General features: G+C 38.8%; 1 protein-coding gene across 1 annotated transcript in view; it reads left to right on the forward strand.

The window, feature by feature from the left end:
• The window catches only part of VAV3 (vav guanine nucleotide exchange factor 3), a 384658-nt gene that overhangs the window by 312082 nt on the left and 48890 nt on the right, over window positions 1-23686 (forward strand). The window contains exon 20 of the mRNA XM_012801644.1: window positions 5883-6019. Coding sequence (XP_012657098.1) covers window positions 5883-6019 — 137 coding nt within the window. The remainder of the gene's footprint in view (window positions 1-5882; window positions 6020-23686) is intronic.

The raw sequence follows: 23686 nt of genomic DNA on the forward strand, positions 1-23686 counted from the left end.
TTTTTCATGTGGATTAATTAGAGTTCTCTATAGATCCTAGTTATCAAGCTTTTGTGTGATTCAAAATATGCAAATATTCTTTCCCATTGTGTAGGTTGTCTATTTGCTTTGGTTGTTGTCTCCTTAGCTGTACAGAAAACTTTCAGTTTATGTCCTGTTTGCTTATTTTTATTGTTATAATTACTATGGCAGTCTTCTTCATGAAGTCTTTCCCCAGGCCCATATCTTCCAGTGTTTTACTATGCTTTCCTTGAGGATTTTTATTGTTTCATGCCTTAAATTTAAGTCCTTTATCCATCTTGAATCAATTTTTGTGAGTGAAGAAAGGTGTGGGTCCAGTTTCAATCTTACATGTGGCTATTCAGTTCTCCCAGCACCATTTATTGAATAGGGATGTTCTTGTTTGGTTTATCAAAAATTAGGTAGTTGTAAGATGTTAGTTTCATTTTCTGGTTTTCTATTCCATTCCAAATGTCTATGTCTCTATTTTTGTGCCAGTACCATGCTGTCTTGACCACTATGGCTTTGTAGTACAGCCTAAAATATGGTATGCTAATGCTTCCAGCTTTGTTTTTATTACTAAGGACTGCCTTAGCTATATGGGTTTTTTTTCTGGTTCCATATAAAACACAGAATCATTTTTTCCAAGTCTTGAAAGTACGATGTTGACATTTTAATAAGGATGGCTTTGAATTGGTAAATTGCTTTGGGAAGTATAGACATGTTAACAATGTTGATTCTTCCCAGCCATGAGCATGGTATATTCTTCCATTTGTTAATATTCTCTGGTATTTTCTTTCTTATGGTTTCATAATTTTCTTTATAGAGGTCCTTTACCTCTTTCATTTTCTTCAAAGCTATGGTGAAGGAAGTGGTGTCCTTAATTAGCCTCTCATCTTGGCTGTTACTGGCGTATACAAAGGCTACTGACTTGTGGACATTGATTTTATATCCTGAGACATTACTGTATTTTTTGATGACTTCCAGGAGTCATGTGGTTGAGTCTTTGAGGTTCTCTAAGTATAAGATCATATCATCAGCAAAGAGGGAAGAGTTTGACCTCCTCTGCTCCCATTTTGATGCCCTTTATAAAATCTTCTGACAAAAAAAATGCCCTGATCCAGATGGCATCACACCAGAATTCTATCAAACCTTTAAAAAAGAGCTTATTCCCATACTGCAGAAATTATTCCAAAAAATTGAGGAGGAAGAGGTCTTCCCCAACACATTCTGTGAAGCAAACATCACCCTGGTACCAAAACCAGGAAAAAACCCAACCAAAAAGGAGAACTTCAGACCAGTTTCACTAATGAATATAGATGCAGAAATTCTCTACAAAATCCTAGCCAATAGATTACTGCTTATCATCAAAAAAATCATACAAAATGATCAAGTAGCTTTCATCCCAGGGATGCAAGGCTGGTTTAACATACGGAAGTCCATAAACGTTATTCACCATATCAACAGAAGCAAAAACAAAGACCATATGATCCTCTCAATAGATGCAGAAAAGGCATTGGATAAAATCCAGCATCCTTTCCTAATTAGCACACTGAAGAGTATAGGCATAGGTGGCACATTTCTTAAACTGATCAAAACAATCTATGACAAGGACAAATCCACAGCTAATATTTTACTGATTACAATAAAACTGAAAGCTTTTTCCTCTTAGAACTGGAACTACACAAGGTTGTCCTCTGTCACCATTACTATTTAACATAGTGCTGGAAGTTCTAGGCTTGTGTCACTCTTAATGGCATTCATTTTAGATTTGAAAGAAAATCTTGTTTCATATACCCCTTTTGAAAACACTTCTGTAGTACTCCACATACTCACATGTGGCTTTAGTTTTATTTAACCAGACCTCATGAGTACTCCTGGAGTATACCCATTATTTTAATATTCTAATTCTTGTGAGGGTTAATTCCTCAGATGTAAAGATGGCTGGAGGATCTTGTCTGATTTAAGATCAAGCACAATTACTAGTGTGGACAGAAGATGAAGGGCAAAAGCGTCAGCAGGTTTTCTAATAAGGATACAGTTAGCTGTACAAAAAACATTGGTTGCAGGGAGTAAAACAAACTAAAATAACTAAACGGTTTGCAGGAGATATGACTTTGACTTAGCTGTTTTCATCATATTCCCTCAGATAAATATAAAGATAATTAAATAGCTTTGGGTATTTCCAAGATTGCCCAACCAATATGTTGAAATGACATATGATTATTTTGTACTCGATTTGTGAAGGTTTAATAGTTACGGTATAAATATTCAGATTTTGGTGAGCAACATTGTAGTTGTGTCAGCATATCCACTGTAAACGCAGTTCTAGAGCACAAAGAAAGAAGCTACACTGACAAAGTTTGTGTTTTTTCGAAGAAAGAAGTAGCTTTCTGGGATGACTTGTGAGTTTATAATGTAACAAAATGTAATTTTTTGGGTCTTTTTTGAAGGATAACCTTTTCTTTGCACTTAGTGTTGCTGAGGAAACCTACAGTTCTACTTTGATAGTTGATGATGTTTTGCATCTCCGAATCCCTTGGAGTACGGTTAGGGAAGAGAAAATAGGGATGGAGTTTTTTAAGGAACCGAGGGATTTTGAGCATGAACAAATTTTAAAATGCTAACCTATAAAAGGGAGATTTGCTGCTTTCAGCATAATTCCAGATGAAAGGAGGCAGGTTCATAGAGAAAAGTTGCACAGAGAGAGAGATTTCTGAATAAGTTTCGGGAAGACCTTTATAATAAACTGTATGTAGCAGTGATTCAGCCGTCACAGGGACATGCGGTGACTGTTCTGGACATTTTTCAACAGAGGTTAAACCCTGTCAGCCATATTTTATAAGAGGAGAGGAAAACCTACATTAAATTAAAACTAAATGGCCATTCAAAATATGAGCATCTGTAAATCTAATTTATTCTCTGTTCTCAATCTCATTTGTGAAGTGTGATGCCTGCTGCAGCGGTAGATTGTGTTAAGAATCGTATTGATGGGTGCGTGCTGACATGAAGCTTAACCCATTCTCTTACATTAATTGCTTTTTGAAAAAAAAGAATCTATGAGTTAATGTGATTATGTTTTCCTCCTTGGCTCTGTCTTGTTAAAGGAGGGAATATAAAGGGGCCTTTTATAAAAGCACCATTCATCCCATCAGTATGATAGAACACCCAGCATAGGCTAGCATCAGAATCGAGGGGCAAAGCGTCAGAGTTCATCCTGTCATGTACCTTTGTTTCATTCCTTTTCTCTCTTCATCTCTGTAGCCCTGTAACCTTGACAACAGATAATGTTGAAATCAGAAATAGATAGCCAAAGATCACCCTAACACATGACAAAAAAATATAAATTTTGTTATATCATAAAGCCAATTCATTCTGTGCACACACATAAACTCAGATGATCGAAAAACTCTGTCCTTTCCAAGTTGGTTATGGCTGACTTGAGGCTAATTGCAAAGTCCTATTGGCTATTACCTGGCTGGGCTCAACTATAATTCTTGGTGAGGGTTATATATGTTTGCTTTAGGAGCGAGGTCAGCAACATACCTATGCTAGTGTGCTTCTGGATAAACTTTCCAAATGAAGCTCATATCCAAGAAGAGAATAATAGCAGAAAAGATAGAATAAGTGAAAAAATCAGGAATAAGTAGGACTATAGAAGCACAGTCCATCACACTCACTCTGCAGCATAGCTAAGTCTTATTTCATGACTATAATGTGTTAATATATGTACCCTTTTTAATTTTAAATGTTATAATTTCCCCTGACCATGTGTTATGGGCATTCCAGTCCATCTTTCTAAAAAGGTATATGAGGCAGCCTTGCTCCATGCTAGACATCTTACAAACTTTTACGTAACCCAGGTATGTCTGTGTTTTAGTGCCTCGTATCTATTTGGGTGGTGAAATGTCATCAAAGTTTTTTTTTTTTTTTTCCCTAAACACTATGAATTTTCAACCATGTTTTCTTGAGAACAGCTAACTTGGGCATGCTGGCAAGAAAAGAACTGCCGTTCCCATCCCTTGCCGTGTGACACTGCTCACTTTCACCCCCATAGCTCTTGGCAACAGACAACTGCAGCACAGGCTGGGGCTCAAGACTGCCCCCAATATTTGAAGCCACATCAGCTCTTTCAAGTTTAAATACTCCTTTTCCTTGACTTTAGCCGCTACTTAAAAATTATCACAGAAACAAGACACCCAGGAAGTTGACAAACGAGATGCTTTTCCTGTCCTAGAAATGCTTCATAAACTGGAGGCTAACTACACTTCTGATCCCCAAATGTGGAATAACTATCATGCAAACTAGACTTTATCTTAGAAATTCAACTTTATACTGCATCCTCTCCCACACATTGAACTTCCAAACACGTTACTGTGTGTAAGGAATGTTCAGCTTTCATTTTAAAATTAACCATAGCAACTTCATAGAATGTGTAAAATTGCCTCCCTCTATACTGATGGCATTTACAGGTGTGTTGAGAACAAGTCTGATAAACATTTCACCAAGAAGAGTTCTCCTGGAATGTCATTCTTGGGAAAGGCAGTGAAGTCTGCTGTTTGTGTTGGGTGCCACCTCGTAACATCTGGTAGGGAGATGTTCCCTGAGAATGTGAGATTAAAGTCATCCCTCCAGGGCTTCTCTGGCACTAGAACTGAAGCAAAGGGGAGATGTAGCAACTCCGGACAGGCCTTGGCAATCACACCAGTTAAACTGGGGCAAAGGGTGCAGTGTTTTTCAGCCTTCTGCCTTCTAATTGACTGTATCAATCAGAAAGTGTTGACTAATCCTTTTCAATTCTATTTAATTTGTAGCCACCCTTGTGTTCCCCTTTCGGAGGCAGTTGTTGCAAAGGAGTTTGGTGACTTTATTAAACTGATTGCAGGGGCATGTCATGTAGCTTTTGAGATGTTTTCTCAGTAACTCGGATGTCAAGAACAGAATGACAGTCATTTGTGCTTCTTTATATGTTGAGTGTAGCGTTTTCAGCCAGTGACAGCTTCACCATGGTTCACTATTAGAATAAAAAAGTCCTTAAGTGTAATAAGCAGTGGCTTACATTCCCAAATGGTAACAAATACCACGTTTATGACTTACCTCTCTCTCAGGAGGGAGCAGTTCCACCTCTAAATAAAAAACTAACTGTGAGGATGTCCATGGTGAGCACTATTGGTGCAATTAGGCCCGTGCGCGATGGAAGCTGCTGTTCTCAAAAATGAAATATTGAACTGGAGTCATCATTGTACATTCAGAGATACAAAGAGAGAGGATGGATCTGTATTTCAAATATTGGTGATGCTATTGGCTTGGACACGTTCCCTTTTATTGGGTCTGTTTTGCAAGCCTAAATTTGAGCCTGAAGAGTTTCTCCATATAAATGTCTTAAGTATTGCAGTGGCACATCCATCACCTTTTTGCTTTTGAATTACAAAGATAACCTTAAGATATGAGCCTCATACTGGGCCATGTGATACGTACACAGAAAGGGTGAGCCTCCTCAGTGATGAAATCAGCCAATGCCCAAGAGGAAAGTAATAGGCAGAAAGGATAGAGCTGATGAAAAAATTGATTCTTTTCCATTAAACTGTACGTGACGTGTTTTTTATGAAGCAGGCATCAGCTGAAAGGAAAATATTTTTTCAACTGAAAGGAGATTGATGGTGAGGGATTGGGGGATAAATATGTGTCTTATTCTATTACTGTCTCCCATAAGGAGAAAGTTGAAAGGCCTTCCTTTGTATTACTGTGAGTATTTACTTGAATTTGGTGGTATTAAAAGTTTTTAATTTTAACCATGGCTCTTTTTTTTTTTTTTTTAAGTACATGCAAACCTCACACGTTATTATTTTCTCAATTCTAAAATAGACATTGCTTGTTTTCAGGTTTACCAAAGATGCAGGTCATTCGGAACTACTCTGGAACGCCACCGCCAGCTCTCCATGAAGGACCACCCTTATACATCCAGGCAGGGGATACGGTGGAACTTCTGAGAGGAGATGCACACAGCCTGTTTTGGCAGGTACTATCCAAATTATAATTTGTCAGATTTAATGGATGATTTCTTACTGCTTTAAAGGATAAAGCTCTGATTTGTAGAAACGGATGGCATGCTTTCAGCTTCAGAAATTTCACATGATAGGAGAGAAACTATTTTTTATTAACCTTCCCCATATTTACCAAGCCAAAGTGACAGTGAGTCAGTGAGCATTAGAACGCTAGAGAAAAATATCATCAGTGCTGTGGGTCATAATTATCATTTTTATTAAAAAATTTCATACTCTTTCGGAGCATTTTTTCCACCCCTAGGACCTGTGGGTATGGCCTAATTTGCATGGCTTTAATACGTTAACAGTTCACGGGGGTGGAGGGGGTGGGGGGTGGGGACACTACCTAGTTAGCTTGCCAGGGGCCATGTTTGACCATGCATGATTTTTTGCCTGCCCATAGTAATACCTGAGGTTCTCAGAGGGTCTCTGGGCATTATTCACAAAATATATGAAATGTGAAAAGGGAGCCACATTCGTGTTTGCTGGCGACGAAGTCGCTCTTGGCCAGTAGGCCTCTATTTGGTTCAAGTATTTTGTTAACTGGGGTATCGCATTCAGATTTGACAAAGTTTATGGCAGAACACGGCTGTTCATTAAATTATTTTTTGTTTAATGAGTAAGTTGGAAATATTTCCCAAAGGAGTTGAAGAAAGCATTTATTAAAAACCTATCGTGCACTGAGGGAAAAGAGAGAAACAGAAAGATTAGCACATGGGTGAAATTTTGTTAGCAGACAAAGAGAAAGCCGAGGCGAACCATGGGATCATAATCCATTGTGCACGGAAGGAAGTAATAGCTGTTTTATTTGCTTAAATCTATTTTATTTTCTACTACCTTGTTACATAAGAATGTCCCCTCCATGGAGCATTTATCTCCAACTGCCACTTCAATTGCTATATCCAATTACTATTCAAAAGCTCTTACCATTCTTTGTAAGTGTCTTGTTCTTCTTGTCCAGGGAAAAGAAGCCATACTCACTAAAATGATTTAAGGCGGTTTATTCTGAGCCACATTTGAGGACCATGATCCAAAGGCACGAAGCCTTGAGCATGTGGGGTTACAGTTTAGTTTTATACATTTTAGGGAGACAGGAATTACAGGGGAGCTCATAAATCAATATGTGTAAACATACATTGGTTTGACCCCCAAAGGTGGGACATCCAGAAGCGGGAGGTTATACTTTCTAGATGGTTTTAAAGATTCTCTAGCTGATAATTAGCTGCAAGCGTGAGGCTCTGTCTGAAAGACCAGGAGTCAGTGAAAAGGAATGCTTCAGATAAAAGGTCTATTGGGCTAGTCAGAGACAAAGTACCAGACGACTCAAGTGGTTTGTTCTGCATATTGAGGCCCTGCAGGTAGGTCCTGTATAGCTTTAGGGCTGTTAGTGAGTCACAAAGGACGGCTCTGAGAAGGGGAGGGACAGGATGAGGCAGGTCTGATCTCCTTTCTCATGGCCAGCAACTCCGTTTTAGGGATCTTCTTGGCCAAGAGGGAGTCCGGTCAGTCTGTCGCTGAGGGGACAGCCCTCATATTTTTAGTTTACACTCTCAAACCTCATCCTTTTCAGGTAAGGAAGAGAGAGAATAACAAACTTGCTTTCTGTCAACTCTTGAGTTGGTACAATCTCCCATCTCTCAGTCACAAAACATACCTGTGTTTGTAGCCAGAAAGTTCTTCTTTGTCAAGATTTATCTTCTTGGATGTTCTAGCTCATAATCCTGGAGTGTCCAACCTGTGGCCTGGGGGTCTGCAGGGCTGCCAGCAGATTTTTTGAAAACTGTTGTGTCTATCTGTGGTGTCTGATATCATGGAAAGTATGCATGAACCTTTTCTCTTGCCGATCAGCTTTTTCCTTTTGTTTGTGTATTTAATGTGTGGGCCGAGACAACTCTTATTCTTCCAGTATCTGGCAGAAGAGGAAAAAGGTGCCAGGTATGGTGGCTCACGCCTGTAATCCTAACACTCTGGGAGGCAGAGGCAGGTGGATTGTTTGAGCTCAGGAGTTCAAGATCAGCCTGAGCAAGAGCCAGACCTTATCTCTTTAAAAAAAACAAAAAAACAAACAAACAAAAAAAACAAGTTGGACACCCCTGGGATTCCATTAGCTGGCTCTTGACCCCTAAATGTTCAGCTTTATTCTCTCCACTGGGTCTTTTCCTATAGCATATAAATATGCTCAAATATGTACAACTCAACCTTTTGTCTGGTTACGTCAGGCTCCCTCACACACTCTCACTCACTTTTTCTCCCACACCCACGGATGAGCTGGTTGGGGAAGTCGTCCAAGCTCACGTTCTACCCCTCCATGTCCTCTTCATAATCCAGTCTGCTGTAGAAACTACTCCTGCTTGGATCACTGGTAGTACCACTTGTTGCAAAAATGGTTTTAGATATATGAAAAATTATCTATTTTAAGTGTGCAATTTGATAAATTTTAACAAATGCATATACAAGTGAAGCCATCACTGCAATCAAGATAATAAACATATCTGTCAGCCTTCAAAGTTTTTGTGCCCCTTGGAATCCCTCCTTTATGACCCTGCCCATTGCCTTGCTGTCCTGCCAATCCAATCGTTAGGCCAGGGTTCCTCAAACTTTTTAAACAGGGGCCAGTTCACTGTCCTTCAGACCATTGGAGGGCCAGACTGCGGGCCTCAGGATGAGTCGGCTGCTAAGCAGGACAGGCAGTGGTGCAAAAACACCCAGCGGGCTGGAGAAATGTCCTAGGTGGGCTACATGTGGCCCACGGGCCGTAGTTTGAGGATGCCTGCCTTAGGCAATCAATGTTCTGCTTTCAAACTATAGAAGAGTTTGTACTGTCTAGAATTTTATGTTATATTTCATATACTATGCGATATGATAATATATGATATTATTGATATATATATTATATAATTATATAACTATATACATTTCATATATTATTTTTGAGTGGCTTCTTTCACATGGCATCATTATCTTGAGAGTCAACTGTGTTCCTGTATGTAATAATAGTGCTTTCTTCTTTATTATTATTATTATTATTTTTTGCTGATCATTTCATGTGTGAATATAGCACCATTTGTTTAGCCATTAACCTGCTGATGGACATTCAAGTTGTTACTAGTTCTGAGCTATTACAAATAAAGCTTGTATGAACATTCACGTCTAATTCTTTGTATGGACATAATGCTTTCATTTTTCTTGGCTAAATATCATGAGGGGAATGGGTCAATCATATGTAAGTAATATGTTTAAGTTTTTGAGAAATTACCAAGCGGCTTTTCAAAGTGACTGTGCCTTGTTACATTTCTACAAGTTCTATATGAGACTTCCAGGTGCTCCATATCCTTGCCGACATTGGGCATGCTCACTCTTTAATTTTATTTATTCTGTCAGATGTGTAGTGGTTTCTCATTGTAGGTTTGATTTACATTTTTCTAATGACTAACAATGTTCAGATTAAGTAACATAGTTTGCTTTTTTAAGGTAGAAGTCCAAGTTGTTGTAATGTTGAACGTCTTTTAATGTGCTTATCTCCCAGCCATATACCGTCACCAATTTGAGAGCTTCTTAGACATTTTAAGTACAAGTCCTTTATAAAATATATTATTTCCATATATTTTCTCCTAATATTTGGCTTGTGTTTTTTAATTTCTTAGTAATGTTATTTATAGAACAGACGTTTTTACTTTTGACATAGTCCGATTTACTTTTGTTAATTTGTTCTTTTATAGACCATGCTCTGGGTCTAAAATAGCTAAGAAATTGTTGCCTATCTCAGAATTACATTCTCTTTTATTTTCTTCTAGAATTTTTATAGTTTTAGATTTTATATTTAGGCTTATGATTCATTTTGTCTTATTTTTGAATATGCTACTATTTGGTGGTTTTTTTTTCTGTTTGTGAACATCTAGGTGTTCCAGCAGCATTTGTTGAAAAGGCAACCATTTCGTTGCTGGATTCCCTTGCACTTTTGTAGACGATGAGTTGTCCGCATATATGTATGCCTCTCTCTGGGTTCTGTGTTTGTCTATTGATCTCTTTCTCCGACTTTATGTCGATACAGTGCTCTCTTGATGGTTGCAGTTAATAAAAAGTGTTGAAGTCAGATCATGTTACTCCTCCAAATTTGTTCTTTTTTTTTCCCCCGAAGATGTTTTGGGTGTTCTTGGCCCTTTTCATTTCGTATAAATTTTGGAATCACTTGTCAATATTACCAATAAAAACCTACTGAGATTTTGATTGGGATTTCATTGAATGGTGGATCAATAGGGGAGAATTGATATCCTGACACAGTATTGAGCCAGTCTCCTGATCACTAAACATGCTGTCCTCTCCATTTATGTAGGTCTTTAATTTTTCAGTAGGGTTTTATAGTTGTCAGAGTTAAGGTCATACACCTGCTTTGTAAAATTTATTTGTACTTATTTCATGTTTCATTTTGATGGTTGCTGGGGTCCTGCCCCGGGGGCAGCGTCCTTTAAGGCCTATGCAACCAGCTGCAATCAACTGGGAAAAATGAAACTAAAAGTGGTGAGAGATAAAGAGACACCAGAATGGAGTTTTCAAAGGTGGGCAGAGGGGACCCCCCGTAGCTTCTGGGTCTTCAGTGAGTGGCCCTGGGAGTGCTTGTTCCATGCAGCTTTTATTGAAGGCTCTTTTCTCATTTAGCAGAGAGGGTAAGCTGAGGAAGGGAGTAAAAACATCAGTAGTTTCTCTGGGTACGCATGTTAGCTCTTATTTTGTCTACAATCATTAACTTTAAGGGCCTGGGCAGCCTTGAGAAATCTGGAACCTGAGCCGTGTGTGGGAGCAGCCTCCGGTTTGTGGTCACGTGCACAGATCCCTTAGGGGAGGTTAGACCCTTCGGTTTCTCTATGGAGCAGACATGGTGGCATCAGTTCTCCTCTGAAGAATCTGTGGAAAAGAGGAATTTTCCCCTTATCCCCACCTGGAGGCATTTCCCTTCATGGTTAGGGTACAAGGCCTCCTGCCCATATCTCAGGGCTCAAGCTGTTCTTTTGATCCCTGCCCTGGCCATTCTACAAATCCCCAGAATAGGTGTTTGCTTCTGGAAGGTTGTGGACTGGGCAGGGGTCGGCCTGGTTAATGTTCCTTCCCAGGCCTTGCATGCGGCTTCTTGCTACATCCATTGTTCTTCAGAGGCTTACAGACCCAGCAGGGGTGTTTGCGGCTGTATCCCTTATAGACCAGACTTCCTGTAAAAGCAGAAGCTGCCCAGACAAGTAATTCAACTGTTATTTTTAAAGTAAGCTAGCTAAATTGTTTTTATTCTGCCTTCCTCAGCTTATTTCTCTGTTTTGCCCCTTTTCTGGGGGTGTCTTCCCTTGCCAAGAATGGGGTCTTTGTTGGTCCCCATTCTCCCCGCATTTGATATTGTTTTATTTTCTTGTAGTATCTTTATCTGGTATAGGTAATAATGTAATGCTCAAAGAATGAATTGGGAACTATTCCCTTTTCTTCGGTTTTTCTAAAAGAGTTTTATAGAACTGGCATTATTTCTTCCTGAAGTGTCTGGTTGAATTTATCCAGGAACTTATTTAAGCCTGGAGTTTCCTTAGAAGGAAAATTTTTTAAATTCCATTTATGTAATAAACGCAAGGCCATTCAGGTTATCTGTTTTATTCTTGAGTGAAGTTGGTAGTTTTTGTATTTTTCAAGGGATTTGTCCATTTTGTCTAAACTTTCGAATTTAAGAGTCTGAAGTTGCTCACAATATTCCTTCATTGTCCTTTCCATATCTATAGGCCCTATAGTTCTCTCTCTCTCTCCCCTGATACTGGTAATATGTATCGTCTCTTTTTCTGGTCAGTCTGACTAGATAGCTATAAATTTTATTGATTTTCTCATAGAAATAGCTTTTGCTTTTATCAGTTGTATTGTTTATCCTTTCCTATATCTTTGATTTCTGCTCTGATCTTTATTGCTTCTCTTTTGCATTTAATGTTCTTTTCTTTTTTCTACATTGTGAAGGTAGGGTGTTTGCTCATTGATTCGCATATTCTCCTTTTTTATTCTAGTATCAGTGGTTCGTACTGTCAGTACTGATACTTTTGCTGCCTTCCCACAAATTTTGGGATACTGTCTTTTTTCATTTTCAGTCAGTTCAAAATACACATGGTCCCTGACTTATAACGGTTTAACTTAACAATTTTTTGACTTTATGATGGTATGACAATGATAAGCGTTCAATAGAAACTATACCTAGAGAATCAACATGACTAATCTGTTTTTCACTTTCAGCACAGTATTCAATTAATTACATCAACTATTCAGCACTTTGTTATAAAGCAGGCATCGTGTTAGATGATTTTGCCCTTCTATAAGCTATTACAATAGAAGTTTTCTGAGCATGTTTGGGCTAAATTAAGCTGTGATGTTCAGTAGATTAAGTGTATTAAATGCATTTTCAACTTATGATATTTTCAACCTACAATAGGTTGATCAGGACATAATCCCATCTTAAGCCAAAGGACACCTGCACTTTATAATTGCCCTTTGAATTTTTTTTTTTTTGTATTGGTTATTTAGAAGTATATAAATTCATTTCCAAATATTTAGTGATTTCTCAGACATATTTCTGATCTTAATTTCTAATTTAACTTGGTATTTTAAGAGAACATAACTTTATCTAACTTGAATCATTTTAAATCTCTTAAGAATTATTTTATGCCCTAGAACATGAGCTATCTTGATAAATGTTCTGTATTTACTTGAAAAGAATGTTTATGATGCTTTTTGGAGGTTGGCTATTCTACAAATTTTAATTACGTCAAAGTAACAACAGTTTTGTTCTAGTCACAATGAGTGATGGCCTGACCATCCAATTCATTTGGCCTTCACACTTAATTCTGAAACCTTTGGATCTTCTGTTTCTTCCTCTAACTTGCCCTTCTCTACATATTTTAGTCATTAAATCCATCTCATTTTATCTCCTAAATTGTTGACAATGCCTTTCTCCCTCTTCATCTCCTTGTCAATTGTTTCTCCTCTTGTCAATTGTTATATAACATCTGAGATTACCTTCTAACTGGTCCCCCCATCACCAGAACTTTCTTACCACAGTCATCCTCCAATCCCCTGCAAAATTCAGGTGCAATTACATAATCCCTTGTTACAATCTTACCGTCTTTATTTTTGTCATACAGAATTCACATTTCCTTTTATTTCTCTTTTTTTTCATAGCTCTTTTCAATTTATCACATGAAGCAGTTATACTAGTTCAAGTTAAAAGCAGACCCCAAATGGTTACATTATACAAGCTGTGAAGTTTTTTAACTTGTGACAAGGGACAGAGGGGAGATTCTACTCCTTGCAAGGAAATCCTCACTTAAGCTTCAGTAAGCCACAAGCACTTAACCATGAACTTTCAGCTGATTGTCCTTAGCCAGTCCAGTCTCTGTGAGGAACTGGCTTATGTTCTTGTGCCGGTCACCCTGTAGCTGAATTACTTCTCTGTGTTCTGGATGCTGTAATTACAGTACCATTGCAGACAAATGTCATCTTAAACACTTTCGCTAATTTCTTTTTATCATAATCATCAGCGATCATTGATGATTGGTGATAAGGGTCTTCCTTCGGTTTCTCTGCTGAATTCTTATATGGATATAATCCTCAGCGCCAGCAGGAAGCAGATCGTCACCCTTACTTGCATCAGCTTAAGGACAGTGGAGCGAGTCTGTGTGCCACATAAGATGGCAGCTGTCTTTATGCTAATTAAAGAAACTGGTTTCATGGGTTCGTTTACTATTAGCAAATTTGTGACGGCATTTCAGTTTTGTGTAAGGTGGGTTTTTTGTCTCCCTTGGGTGCCGGGGCAGCTGTAAGGTCCAGAATGCAATTGGCGGGTACTCGCTGCGGCTGCCTGCCACTTTGACCTCTTCAGCGACTCCTTGGTCTTGCTCACAGTAAGCACTTACCCAGGGTAGCGCCACTGCTGACTCGGTAGCTGGCTCCCTAGAGTGTGAAAGCGGAAGCTGGCAGGCTCCCTACGCCTGAGCTGACGCAACTACTTCTGTGGCTCTCCATTGGTTAATACGGGATGTGGGCCGGGCCAGACGCAAGGGGCGGGGCGTGTATGGCACGTAACACCAGGAGGTGCGGTTCCCTGGAGGCTGCCGAATGACACTGCAAGAGCACCGCAGACAGAAAATATTTTTGAAAGGATCTGAGCAATTCTAAGAATAAACAAATTCTGTAAGCTGTTCCCCAGAGTACCAAAAGCCAATCTGTTTCCTGTAGTAGAGAAAGGAATAGGAAATAGCCCAGCCAAGCACGAAAGTTGAAGACCACGGTGCCCATGAGTGGTTCCCATACTGTGGTACCCTTGAGACTGGCTGACCATCCTGGGCTAGCCCAGCAGGAGTCCTGGACACTGCTCGGTGTGTGCTTAGGGACGTTGAGCTTTAGAGAGATAATTCTGGACTCCTACTTTTCTAGATCCTCGGTTCCTTTCCACTATTTCCGTTTGTTTTTTTACTGATTCCTTAGATTTATAAAACCTGAGTAGTATCTTTTAAAAAAAAATTCTTTTTTTTTTTCCTATCTCATTGGGTTTAGTCGCTGCTTTCAATTTTTTTCCACAATGCTTTTCAGATTTATTATTTTATTTAATTCTCACAGTACACAGCACTGAAAGGAGGGCCACAACTCAGATTCTATGGTAACCGGCCCATTATGCTTTTTCTACCACAGCATGCTGCCTCCTGTGCTTTCTAGATGGAAAAGAAAGAAACAAACAAACAGAATGACATTGGTTGCCATTTCTTCTCAGCAGCCTGTAAACATGACGATCTTGTAGGATGGTACTAGAATGCCTTTGGAGATGCTCAAGAGAATCGTAGTAGAAACAAGAGCCTCTAGATGACAGAATGTGTGTGTCGTGTGTCTGTCACAGGGCGTAGTGTGTCATGGTTAGGATCAAGTAAGGCTGATGTCTAGAACTGAAAAAAACAATTAGCACATTTATTTCAGATCAGCAAGTGTGTATTGAGTGCCAAATTTATGTTCCCTACGCAGATACTGCTCACACTTCAATTATCAGATCTTGTCTTTAGAAGAACCATTACTGCCCTCCGGCAGCTGGTGATAAGCTCAAATTTTCAGACATGTTAAAAGTGCATCTAGTGTTTCTGACACAGATGTAACAGGAATCAGAATTGTCTTATGGATACCTCTAAGTCAATCAAAGGATTTTTAGCTAACAAATTCCAGCTTTAGTGAAAGGAACAGTGGTAGCAAGAGAAAGCCTGGGTCCAAGTTATACATCTGCAGCCAAACTGCTGTAGAGCTTGGGCCAGGTCACTTATTCACTATGCAGCTTAGTTTATGCAGATTTTACAAGAAGAGGCCTGGACCAGAGAAGTACTCACAACCCTGGCTGAATCGCCTGTGGGGGTGAGGGGTGGCAGTTGCGGCAGTGTCAACACACAGCCCAACAAGAGTTTAGGATATGTTAATTATTGGTTTGGGTTGACCCTAGGCATGATTACTTTGAAACCCTAGGTAAAGCTAATGTGAGCCATCGATTAGACGATCTAATTGGTAAGATTCCATGCTAATTATGACTCTTAGACTCTGTATACTGTTACCAAATAGTATGCCAATTAATATTTGGTAATTGATAGCAAATCAACTTATTAAGCATAGCTACAAAATAAGGTGTTACAATGAACTGAATACTTTGGCTGTGATAGTTACCAAAGAAAAGATACATTTTCAGAGAGTTTATGTGCAATAAAAATATAGCACTTGCCACAAACATTGTACTGAACTTGATATGATTGTTTTCTCTAATTTAAAAAGCACTTCAGATCTGGGTGGCGCCTGTGGCTCAAAGGAATAAGGCGTCGGCCCCATATGCCAGAGGTGGCAGGTTCAAACCCAGACCCGGCCAAAAACCACACACACACACACACACACACACACAAAAGCACCTCAGATCTTTCATTGTCCCCAGGCTATCATGATTAAGCAAGGTTGGGTTTCACAGACTGCACACATGGAAGAGATAAGTGGGAAGCTGGGCTGAATCTGCACGTACTCAATGGCAGGAGCTTCAAAAATTCTAAAGTCTTTCTTCCTTGTTAGGTCTAAATGTGTGAATCAAGGACTGGGTTGATCCTTTGAAGTGAGGCACGTCTCTAGGCGTGTTTACGGTGGCTCCGCGTGTGTTAATTTGCCAATTTTCATGTTCCAAGAAGACATGTACTTTATGGTTTGTGTCCTAAAAGATGTGACTCATCCACTGAGGATGTTTTAATTGCTTTTGAGAACATAGTTTCTAAGTACCTCTTTTTGGTCCTTATCCAGTCTCCTTTGGGACATAATTAGCACCAGAGAAGCAAGTTAAGTGTTTTCCTTTCTTTTGCTAGAATTTAGCAAATGATAGCTAATTTTGCTGAGCGTTGTTTACTGACTCTGCCACTTACTACCCTCTGTGACCTTGAACAGATTACTAACTCTGTGGGCTAAAGTTTTATCATCTATAAAGTGGGAAGAGCAATAATCACTGACTAGAGAATAAAATAACGTACAAAGGAGTTCTAGTACAGTGCTCATGAGAAGGTAGCTCTTACTCATCTGTTATTCATCTGTCTCTTCATTCAGACACTTATAAAGTGCCTGCCGTGTGTCTGACTCCGTGTTTCCTATTGGGAGAACCAGAAACAAGATGATGAGTTTATGACCTCGTGGCCTCAATGATCTAAGGAATGATCAGAGGTCAGGAGAGGTGATGTACCTTGTTTCCATTTTGAGTTTTCTATAAAGGGGTTTTATAAATCATGTTGTTTCAAATATATCCAGAGGTAAACCTATAGATCAAAATATAGAAAACTTCCTGCAAGGTTACAATGGCTTTGTATTTGAATTTCAAAAATATCTTTTGCAGTTTTTTTTTTTTTTGGGGGGGGCCAAGGCTGGGTTTGAACCTGTCACCTCCAGCATATGGGGCCAGCCCCCTACTCCTTTGAGCCACAGGCGCTGCCCCTCAAAAATACCTCTTGTACTGACTAGGTGCTTTGGTGCATCAAAATTTTCAGGAAGTTGTGTTTTCTAAACTGTTTTCTCCAGTGAGTAACTTCACTCATCAGTGTGGAAAGTCAGATGTTAGAGTCGACTCTCATGTTTCCTATGTACTCTATGTCCAGAGAATACAAATTATCCTCTCCTATATATCGAGACTTTCTTTCTTCAGATAGCAATTAATCTCGTCTGTGTTGTTATTATATAACAACAGTAATTTCTAACGCTGTTGAATGGGTAGGCTGTCTGCATTTTCATTATAACTTTTTTCAAACAATGAATTATCAATTGAGCTATTCAGTCTTTGCATTGAAGGGATTCATTTGGGCAGCTTTTTTCTTTTCTTCTTTGTCGTCTTCTTTTTTCCTTTCTCTTTCCTTGAAAGCTCTGCAAAATTGCCTTCAAGCGAAATGAATATAAAAAAGGAAATTGGCCATTGAGGGTACATTTCCTAGCGCAGGTGTAAAGACACAGTTGTTACTGAATGTAACAACGTTCAGAACAATTGTGATCATGTCATCCAAGGGAGGATGGTAAACCTGGTGCTTTTAAGTCTTTGTTGAAGCATAAGATAATAAAGGCTTAGCAACCACTGAACACATTCTTCACGCTGGAAGGGATGATTCATCTTGGAAATTTTATTTTCCCAAGAAGGACATAATTATATAATACTTAGCAGAGCAAAAGAGAGGGCAAGAGAGAGAAACAGGCAAATGTCAAATTAAGCCATGCCATCTATGGTTCCTAATATAATAAAGTGCTTTATATGTGTTTTCTTCTTAGACTAAAGCTTGTGAAACAGCGAGGATCCTGCATATTATATCATGGGGTTTTATTTGCTCCCTTGTCACTTATGAATCCCCGAACGTCCCACTGGGAGAATTTTGTAAGCTAATTGGAACCAAAAGGCAATTATAAGAAGTAGAACTGTAATCAGTGCCAAAAATAATATATATTTTTATCCACAATGAAAGTTAAATAACCTAGAAAATAGTTGTGATACTTCACACTTACAAATCATGCATCTACATGATCTTTATTCTAAGGAGTGAAAATGTTTTACACACATTGAGATTAATTCTCAAAGATCTCCATAAAGAGGGTAAATGTTATGCTCATTTAAGAACTGTGGTTTTAAAGGGCCACAGATGTATCACTGGTCTGCGGGGTGGTAGTTGTAGAATTAAAATTAGAGTCTCTTCCAGCTTTTGGTCTCCTACTTTAGTTCTAAATGTTAGACCATCTTACCCTTGTTTTAGGAGGGCCATTTAATGTTTTCTTAAACACCTCTCATGAAAACACACTTTTAAAGGGAATCTCGTCCTTTTGGGGTTGAAAAAGCAGGAAATAAAATATTGCTTTAAGCATAAGCTTTTGAGTTTCAGAATTAAAAAATCTCTTGGAGAAAATATCACACAGGAAAGAATGAAAAGAAAATAAATTAGACTTAGAATTTGGGAGATCACAGGAGGTGGGGATTCCTAGTCACACTGGGTGCAGAGGCAGGAACCCCAGAGGGTGGTGGCTCTTGCCTTGTCCAAGAGCCACAAGGTGTTGGGTTTCCCATTATCACCATCTGTTCCATCAAGTCACACTGGTGATAGATGTGCAGAAGTTGCCCCTTGTCTTACTTTACCTTGTCAAGGATTTTTACTTCCTATGGGACTGCTATGGACTTGCTATGTTTGATGTTCAAACACATAATCACACAATCAAGCTGCTGCTGCTGCTTTTTTTTAAAACAGAAGTGTTTTCCTCATTTTAAGCTTAATAAAAAATGAAGTGTTCAATTGAGGAGACCCTTTACTGGAAGGCCTGTTTTCTCAAACCTCCAGTGGTTGGTGTACATTTTATCCTCTGTCTAGACTTTCCCTTTTACCCCCATTCTCTTGGCTAAATCCTTCTTTACCATCAAGGCACAATATAATACTAGGGTCACCTTCTCTGGGGCCTTTTCTGAACCAAAAAGTACAAATAGTACTTGTCATACATTATCTTAAGCATCTGTCCATTCTCTTCCTGCTGGTTAGAGTACTTCCGAAAGATTGAAAACTGTGGCTTCCATCTCTTTCTCTCCAGTGCCTAGAATAAAATATACATTCAGTCCATAGGTCCAGAATATTCAGAGATGCTCTTTTTTATAGTGCTTATTTTTACGTTTTCAAATAGTTTATTAAATCCATGTTTGATTTGATGTTTGAGAGACCATTAAAATAGTCATGCTGTCAAATTCAAATTTGTCCTTCTCTCAGAATAGTCTTAAAACTGAAGTTGTGTCCTCAACTTATTCATCTGTGAAATGGGAATTTTAATTCTTCAATGACTCACTTCTGTGGGTTGTGAGACTCAAAGGAAGTAAACTTGAAAGAAAATTGAAAAGGAGAAAAATGTGTGCTTCCGTGTAATGACTAACAATTGTGTAACATATGCTTCATTTTCCCAAGTGTGAAAGTGATTATCTGCTTTTTGCAGTTTTTCTTTCTTTCTTTTTTTTTTTTTTTTTGCTGGGGCTGGGTTTGAACCCACCAGCTCCCGTATATGGGGCCAGCGCCCTACTCCTTTGAGCCATAGGTGCCACCCATGATTATCTGCTTTTTAAAGTTTTTACTATGAGGAATCCCAGTGAATTGTCTCAGAGAAGACAATCCTCCCCTCCCAATTCCTGTGCCCACTTGTTGAAATTTCCTAAATTCGAGATTAAACTTTGTACTTCATAATTAAACATAAAAGTGCAAGTGATAAATTCTGTAGAGAATGGTTGATTTAAATAAACATCATGGAGAAAAATCATGAGCCCTGTTCTCAGAACAGGCTTGGACGAGGAGGGCCTAGGGTATCCCATGGAGAGTGAAGGAGAGGAGGAAGGAAATGGAGAGATAAGTAAGGGTTTACAGAAAACCAGCTTTGCCCGGGGGATATGAGCAGGGATTTGAGTGATCTGTATGAGAATACGTAACCTGACCCAGAAATCCTCCAAGGGGTACAGCAGAGTGGGGTTAGTACATCTTTCCTCCCAAAACTTCTCCCTGCAACTTTAGAAGTCAGTCACTTCAAGAGATTTTTTTCCTTGCCTGCATTTATAAAGGAGACGTCTGATCCTTTCTAGACCAAACAAGAATGTTAGCTCCAATAGAATTGTCTAAAACTGTTAGTGTTTTTCTTTCTTGATCTAAAATCCAAGTGTTAATCTGTTTCAGAGGCAAATAAGAACATTAAAGAAATGTTAAAGAAGAATCAGATTTCCTTTGTTGAGAAGACTGATTCCTGACAGCAGAAGACTCATTGCTTTAGGTTATAAACCAGAGTAAACATCTCTGGGAATTGATAAATGCTTTTCTCAATTCAGATTTCTACACCAAGGGCATTTCTTCCTGGAGTCCAAAGCTTGATTTTTTTTTTTTTGCAGTTTTTGGCCAGGGCTGGGCTTGAACCCACCACCTCTGGCATATGGGTCAGCGCCCTACTCCTTTGAGCCAGAGGCACTGCCCTCAAAGCTTGATTTTTATCATGGGCGTGACACCTTCTCAGGCAGTGTTAAAGCTTAGTTTTCAGATGTTCCTCAGTTCCTCTTGGTTTTTCTTCTAAATTGACTCTCACCACTGATGTATCCAGAAATACCCAACCTTTTCCTCTCGGCCACACATTGGAAGAATAAGAGTTGTCTTGGGCTGCACAGTAAATACACAGACACTAAGGAAAGCTGATTAGCAAAAAGTAAAGGTACCTATGTATGTTTTGTAATATCTGAAACCACAGATAAGCAAAAAAAAAAACCTTGCAAAATCAATGTGCAGCCTGCAGGTTGGACACCCCTGAACCCATCCGTTCTATAAAATCAGGATAAGCCAAGGCAGAATCGAAATTGTGGCTGTAGGGATAAAAAGGTGTATGAAAAACATAGAGGCTTAGTTGGTGTTAGCATTATATATCTTGTAATCATGAGACCTGTATTATGACAGATGTTTACCTCTAAATATTGAGTTACATCAGGGTCCCTAATTACAGGAAAGGAGAAAAAAGGCTGAGCGTGACTGTAATAGAACAAAGGAGGCCTGGGAGAGATGATTACAGAAGATAATAGACTAGTAAAAGCCTGTAAGAGACGTTTTCCCTGGGTGATTGTCAGCTGGCTTTGATTGAAGCGATCATAAACGGAGTTTGCAGGAATGTTACCAAGTGTGCAGATTTTATCCTGGGAATTGGCAGACCTTTTGACAAAGAGGGTGAGGTCCTAAATTGGTAACTCTGAGTCCTAATAGAGAACAGTCCTTTCTTACACTTTCCAATGTTTGGTATAGTGCAGGTCATAATGTACTTAGACCAGGACACTGCCATCTATTAAAGTTCAGACAGTGAAGTAGTCCCTCTTTTTGTTTGTTTGTTTCTCTGGAGTGTAAGAAAAAAAAATATGAAAATTATAGGAGAAAAGTTCTGAGAAATTCTGTCAAGGTTTTCTCTTCCATTGCTTTCATTACCATATAATAAGCTGCATTCTGCCATAATTACTAGGAGTTTGTGTCTATCTCAGGATACTCTCAGTGGGCCATCAAGCTGGAGTTGCACCTGATCTGTTGATTTGATACCACAGATATATGACTTACCAAATAATAACATATGCTGAATTTTAATTATTCATGATAATCTGAATTCCTGATGAATGAGTGAATGAATGTGATTCTTAACAAGTCAATCCTATATATTTTGGAAAATAAATGATTCCACAGAGTTCAAATGGAAGTATTAAGCAGCTGAAATGTCCGTGTAGACTCTAAATAAATGCTGTTATCTTAAATTACTGACACAGACAATCCCTAATTAAGAATTTGTGGATCAAATGTGTTTTGGCTCCATAGTTGAAGTACTATCGGCACTTAGGAATAGTATGTAATCGAAGAACTTTGATGACAGCAGTGGGTCAGTTAAATGGCCTGCTCAAGACAGAAGCCCAGCAGTAAAACACCAGGCTCCTGGTCCCCTAACCATATCTCATTGTTACCTCATAGGGTTTTTAAGATCTAAAATTCCACAAAAATCTATGAAAATAATCAAAACAAAATCTCATTGAGGAATTTACATTATTTGAAAGAGATTCCTTGAAGACAGTGGCTATATCTATTGATTTTTAGTCTCTTAATACCTAGCACAGAGCTTTGTACATATTAGCAAGTTAATAAACTTTTTCTTAAGGCCATAATTGTGTTCTTGGTAGACAGAATAGGAATATTAAGAATGCCTGATGCTGTCATGAGCACTCAATGTGTATAGTACTATAGAATACTTCCTTTGTGATTATTTATGATTCAAATGTCACAAATGATAAAACATTTGTTGTCTGCTGGTATTAGAAAAACAGATTACTAGGCAGGGAATGGTGGCTCGTGCCTGTAATCCTAGCCCTTTGGGAGGCTGAGGCAGGTGGATTGCTTGAGCTCAGGAATTCATGACCAGCTTGAGCAAAAGTGAGATCCCCATTGCTACAAAAACTAGAAAAACTAGCTAGGTGTTCTGGCAGGTGCCTGTAGTCCCAGCTGTTTGGGAGGCTGAAACAAGAGGATCGCTTGAGCCTAAGAGTTTGAGGTTGCTGTGAGCTATGCTAGCACAGCACTCAACCCAGGGCTACCAGGTGAGACCCTGTCTCAAAAAAAAGGAATTACTGCAGACCTTTGTCAAGCCTGGAGTTTGGGGGAGTTACATATATGGCTTCTCCCCAAGTAGGACTCTTTCCAAGATGTGGTAGAATCTTCTTTCCAGATTTGGTATTGAGTGATCACTTAGGATTTGGCTCACCTACGCACAGATTGGTTTTTGCTTGTTGAATTCTTTTTTTTCCCTATTATCAAAGGTGTGCTCTTGTTTCACTTCACCAGGAAAACACAATCAAGAGATTGTGGTTTAGGATTGCGTCATGTACAACATTTCACCCAGTGGGACTTGTGAGAAAAAGCCTTAAGGTCACATCATCAGAAGTTCTCTTTTTTCTGGAGAATTGCAGAGACCTCACCAAATACATTTTTGAATATCAAGAAAAATATTCCCTAAAGTCTCCTTCTACTGTTATATTCATCTCACATCTAATAAGTGTAGAAATACAGCTTATGGATTTTAGTGGGTTTTTTTTTCTCTGTGTACATTTCACAACTTTCAATTTTTAAAGGGTTTTTGACACTTCCATCTGCCAAAATTTCAGAGACATAGTAAACACAGTTTTGTGTGAATTGGAAAAACTATCAAATATAATCGAGTCCTTTGTCATCTATTTTGATGACTTGATTCAATTATACGTAAACCCATACAAATTGAAGGTAAATTTAATTTCAGAGAATCTAGACCAAGGTGTAAATTTTTAGAGTTATTCAGAATTATACACCTATGAAAGCCACTTAACAACAGTGAACTATACTAGCTAGATGGAAATTTCTTACTGTCTTTTGAAAAAAGTCTCATGCGGTTTACTGTTAAACACTGGGGAAAAGTTGACGAGCTTTTTTGACTTAGAAATAACAAAAGGACGTGATTTTTCTCCTTCTTCTTCTGTATGCCTGTACAAAGAGTTTGGGATTCATTATGATGACCATTCAGTGTCACCATACACAGTTATATCTGACCAGATG

The sequence above is a fragment of the Otolemur garnettii genome, unplaced genomic scaffold (genome assembly GCF_000181295.1).
Source record: "Otolemur garnettii isolate 467f Iridium unplaced genomic scaffold, OtoGar3 scaffold00010, whole genome shotgun sequence".
In the NCBI taxonomy this organism is placed as follows: domain Eukaryota; kingdom Metazoa; phylum Chordata; class Mammalia; order Primates; family Galagidae; genus Otolemur; species Otolemur garnettii.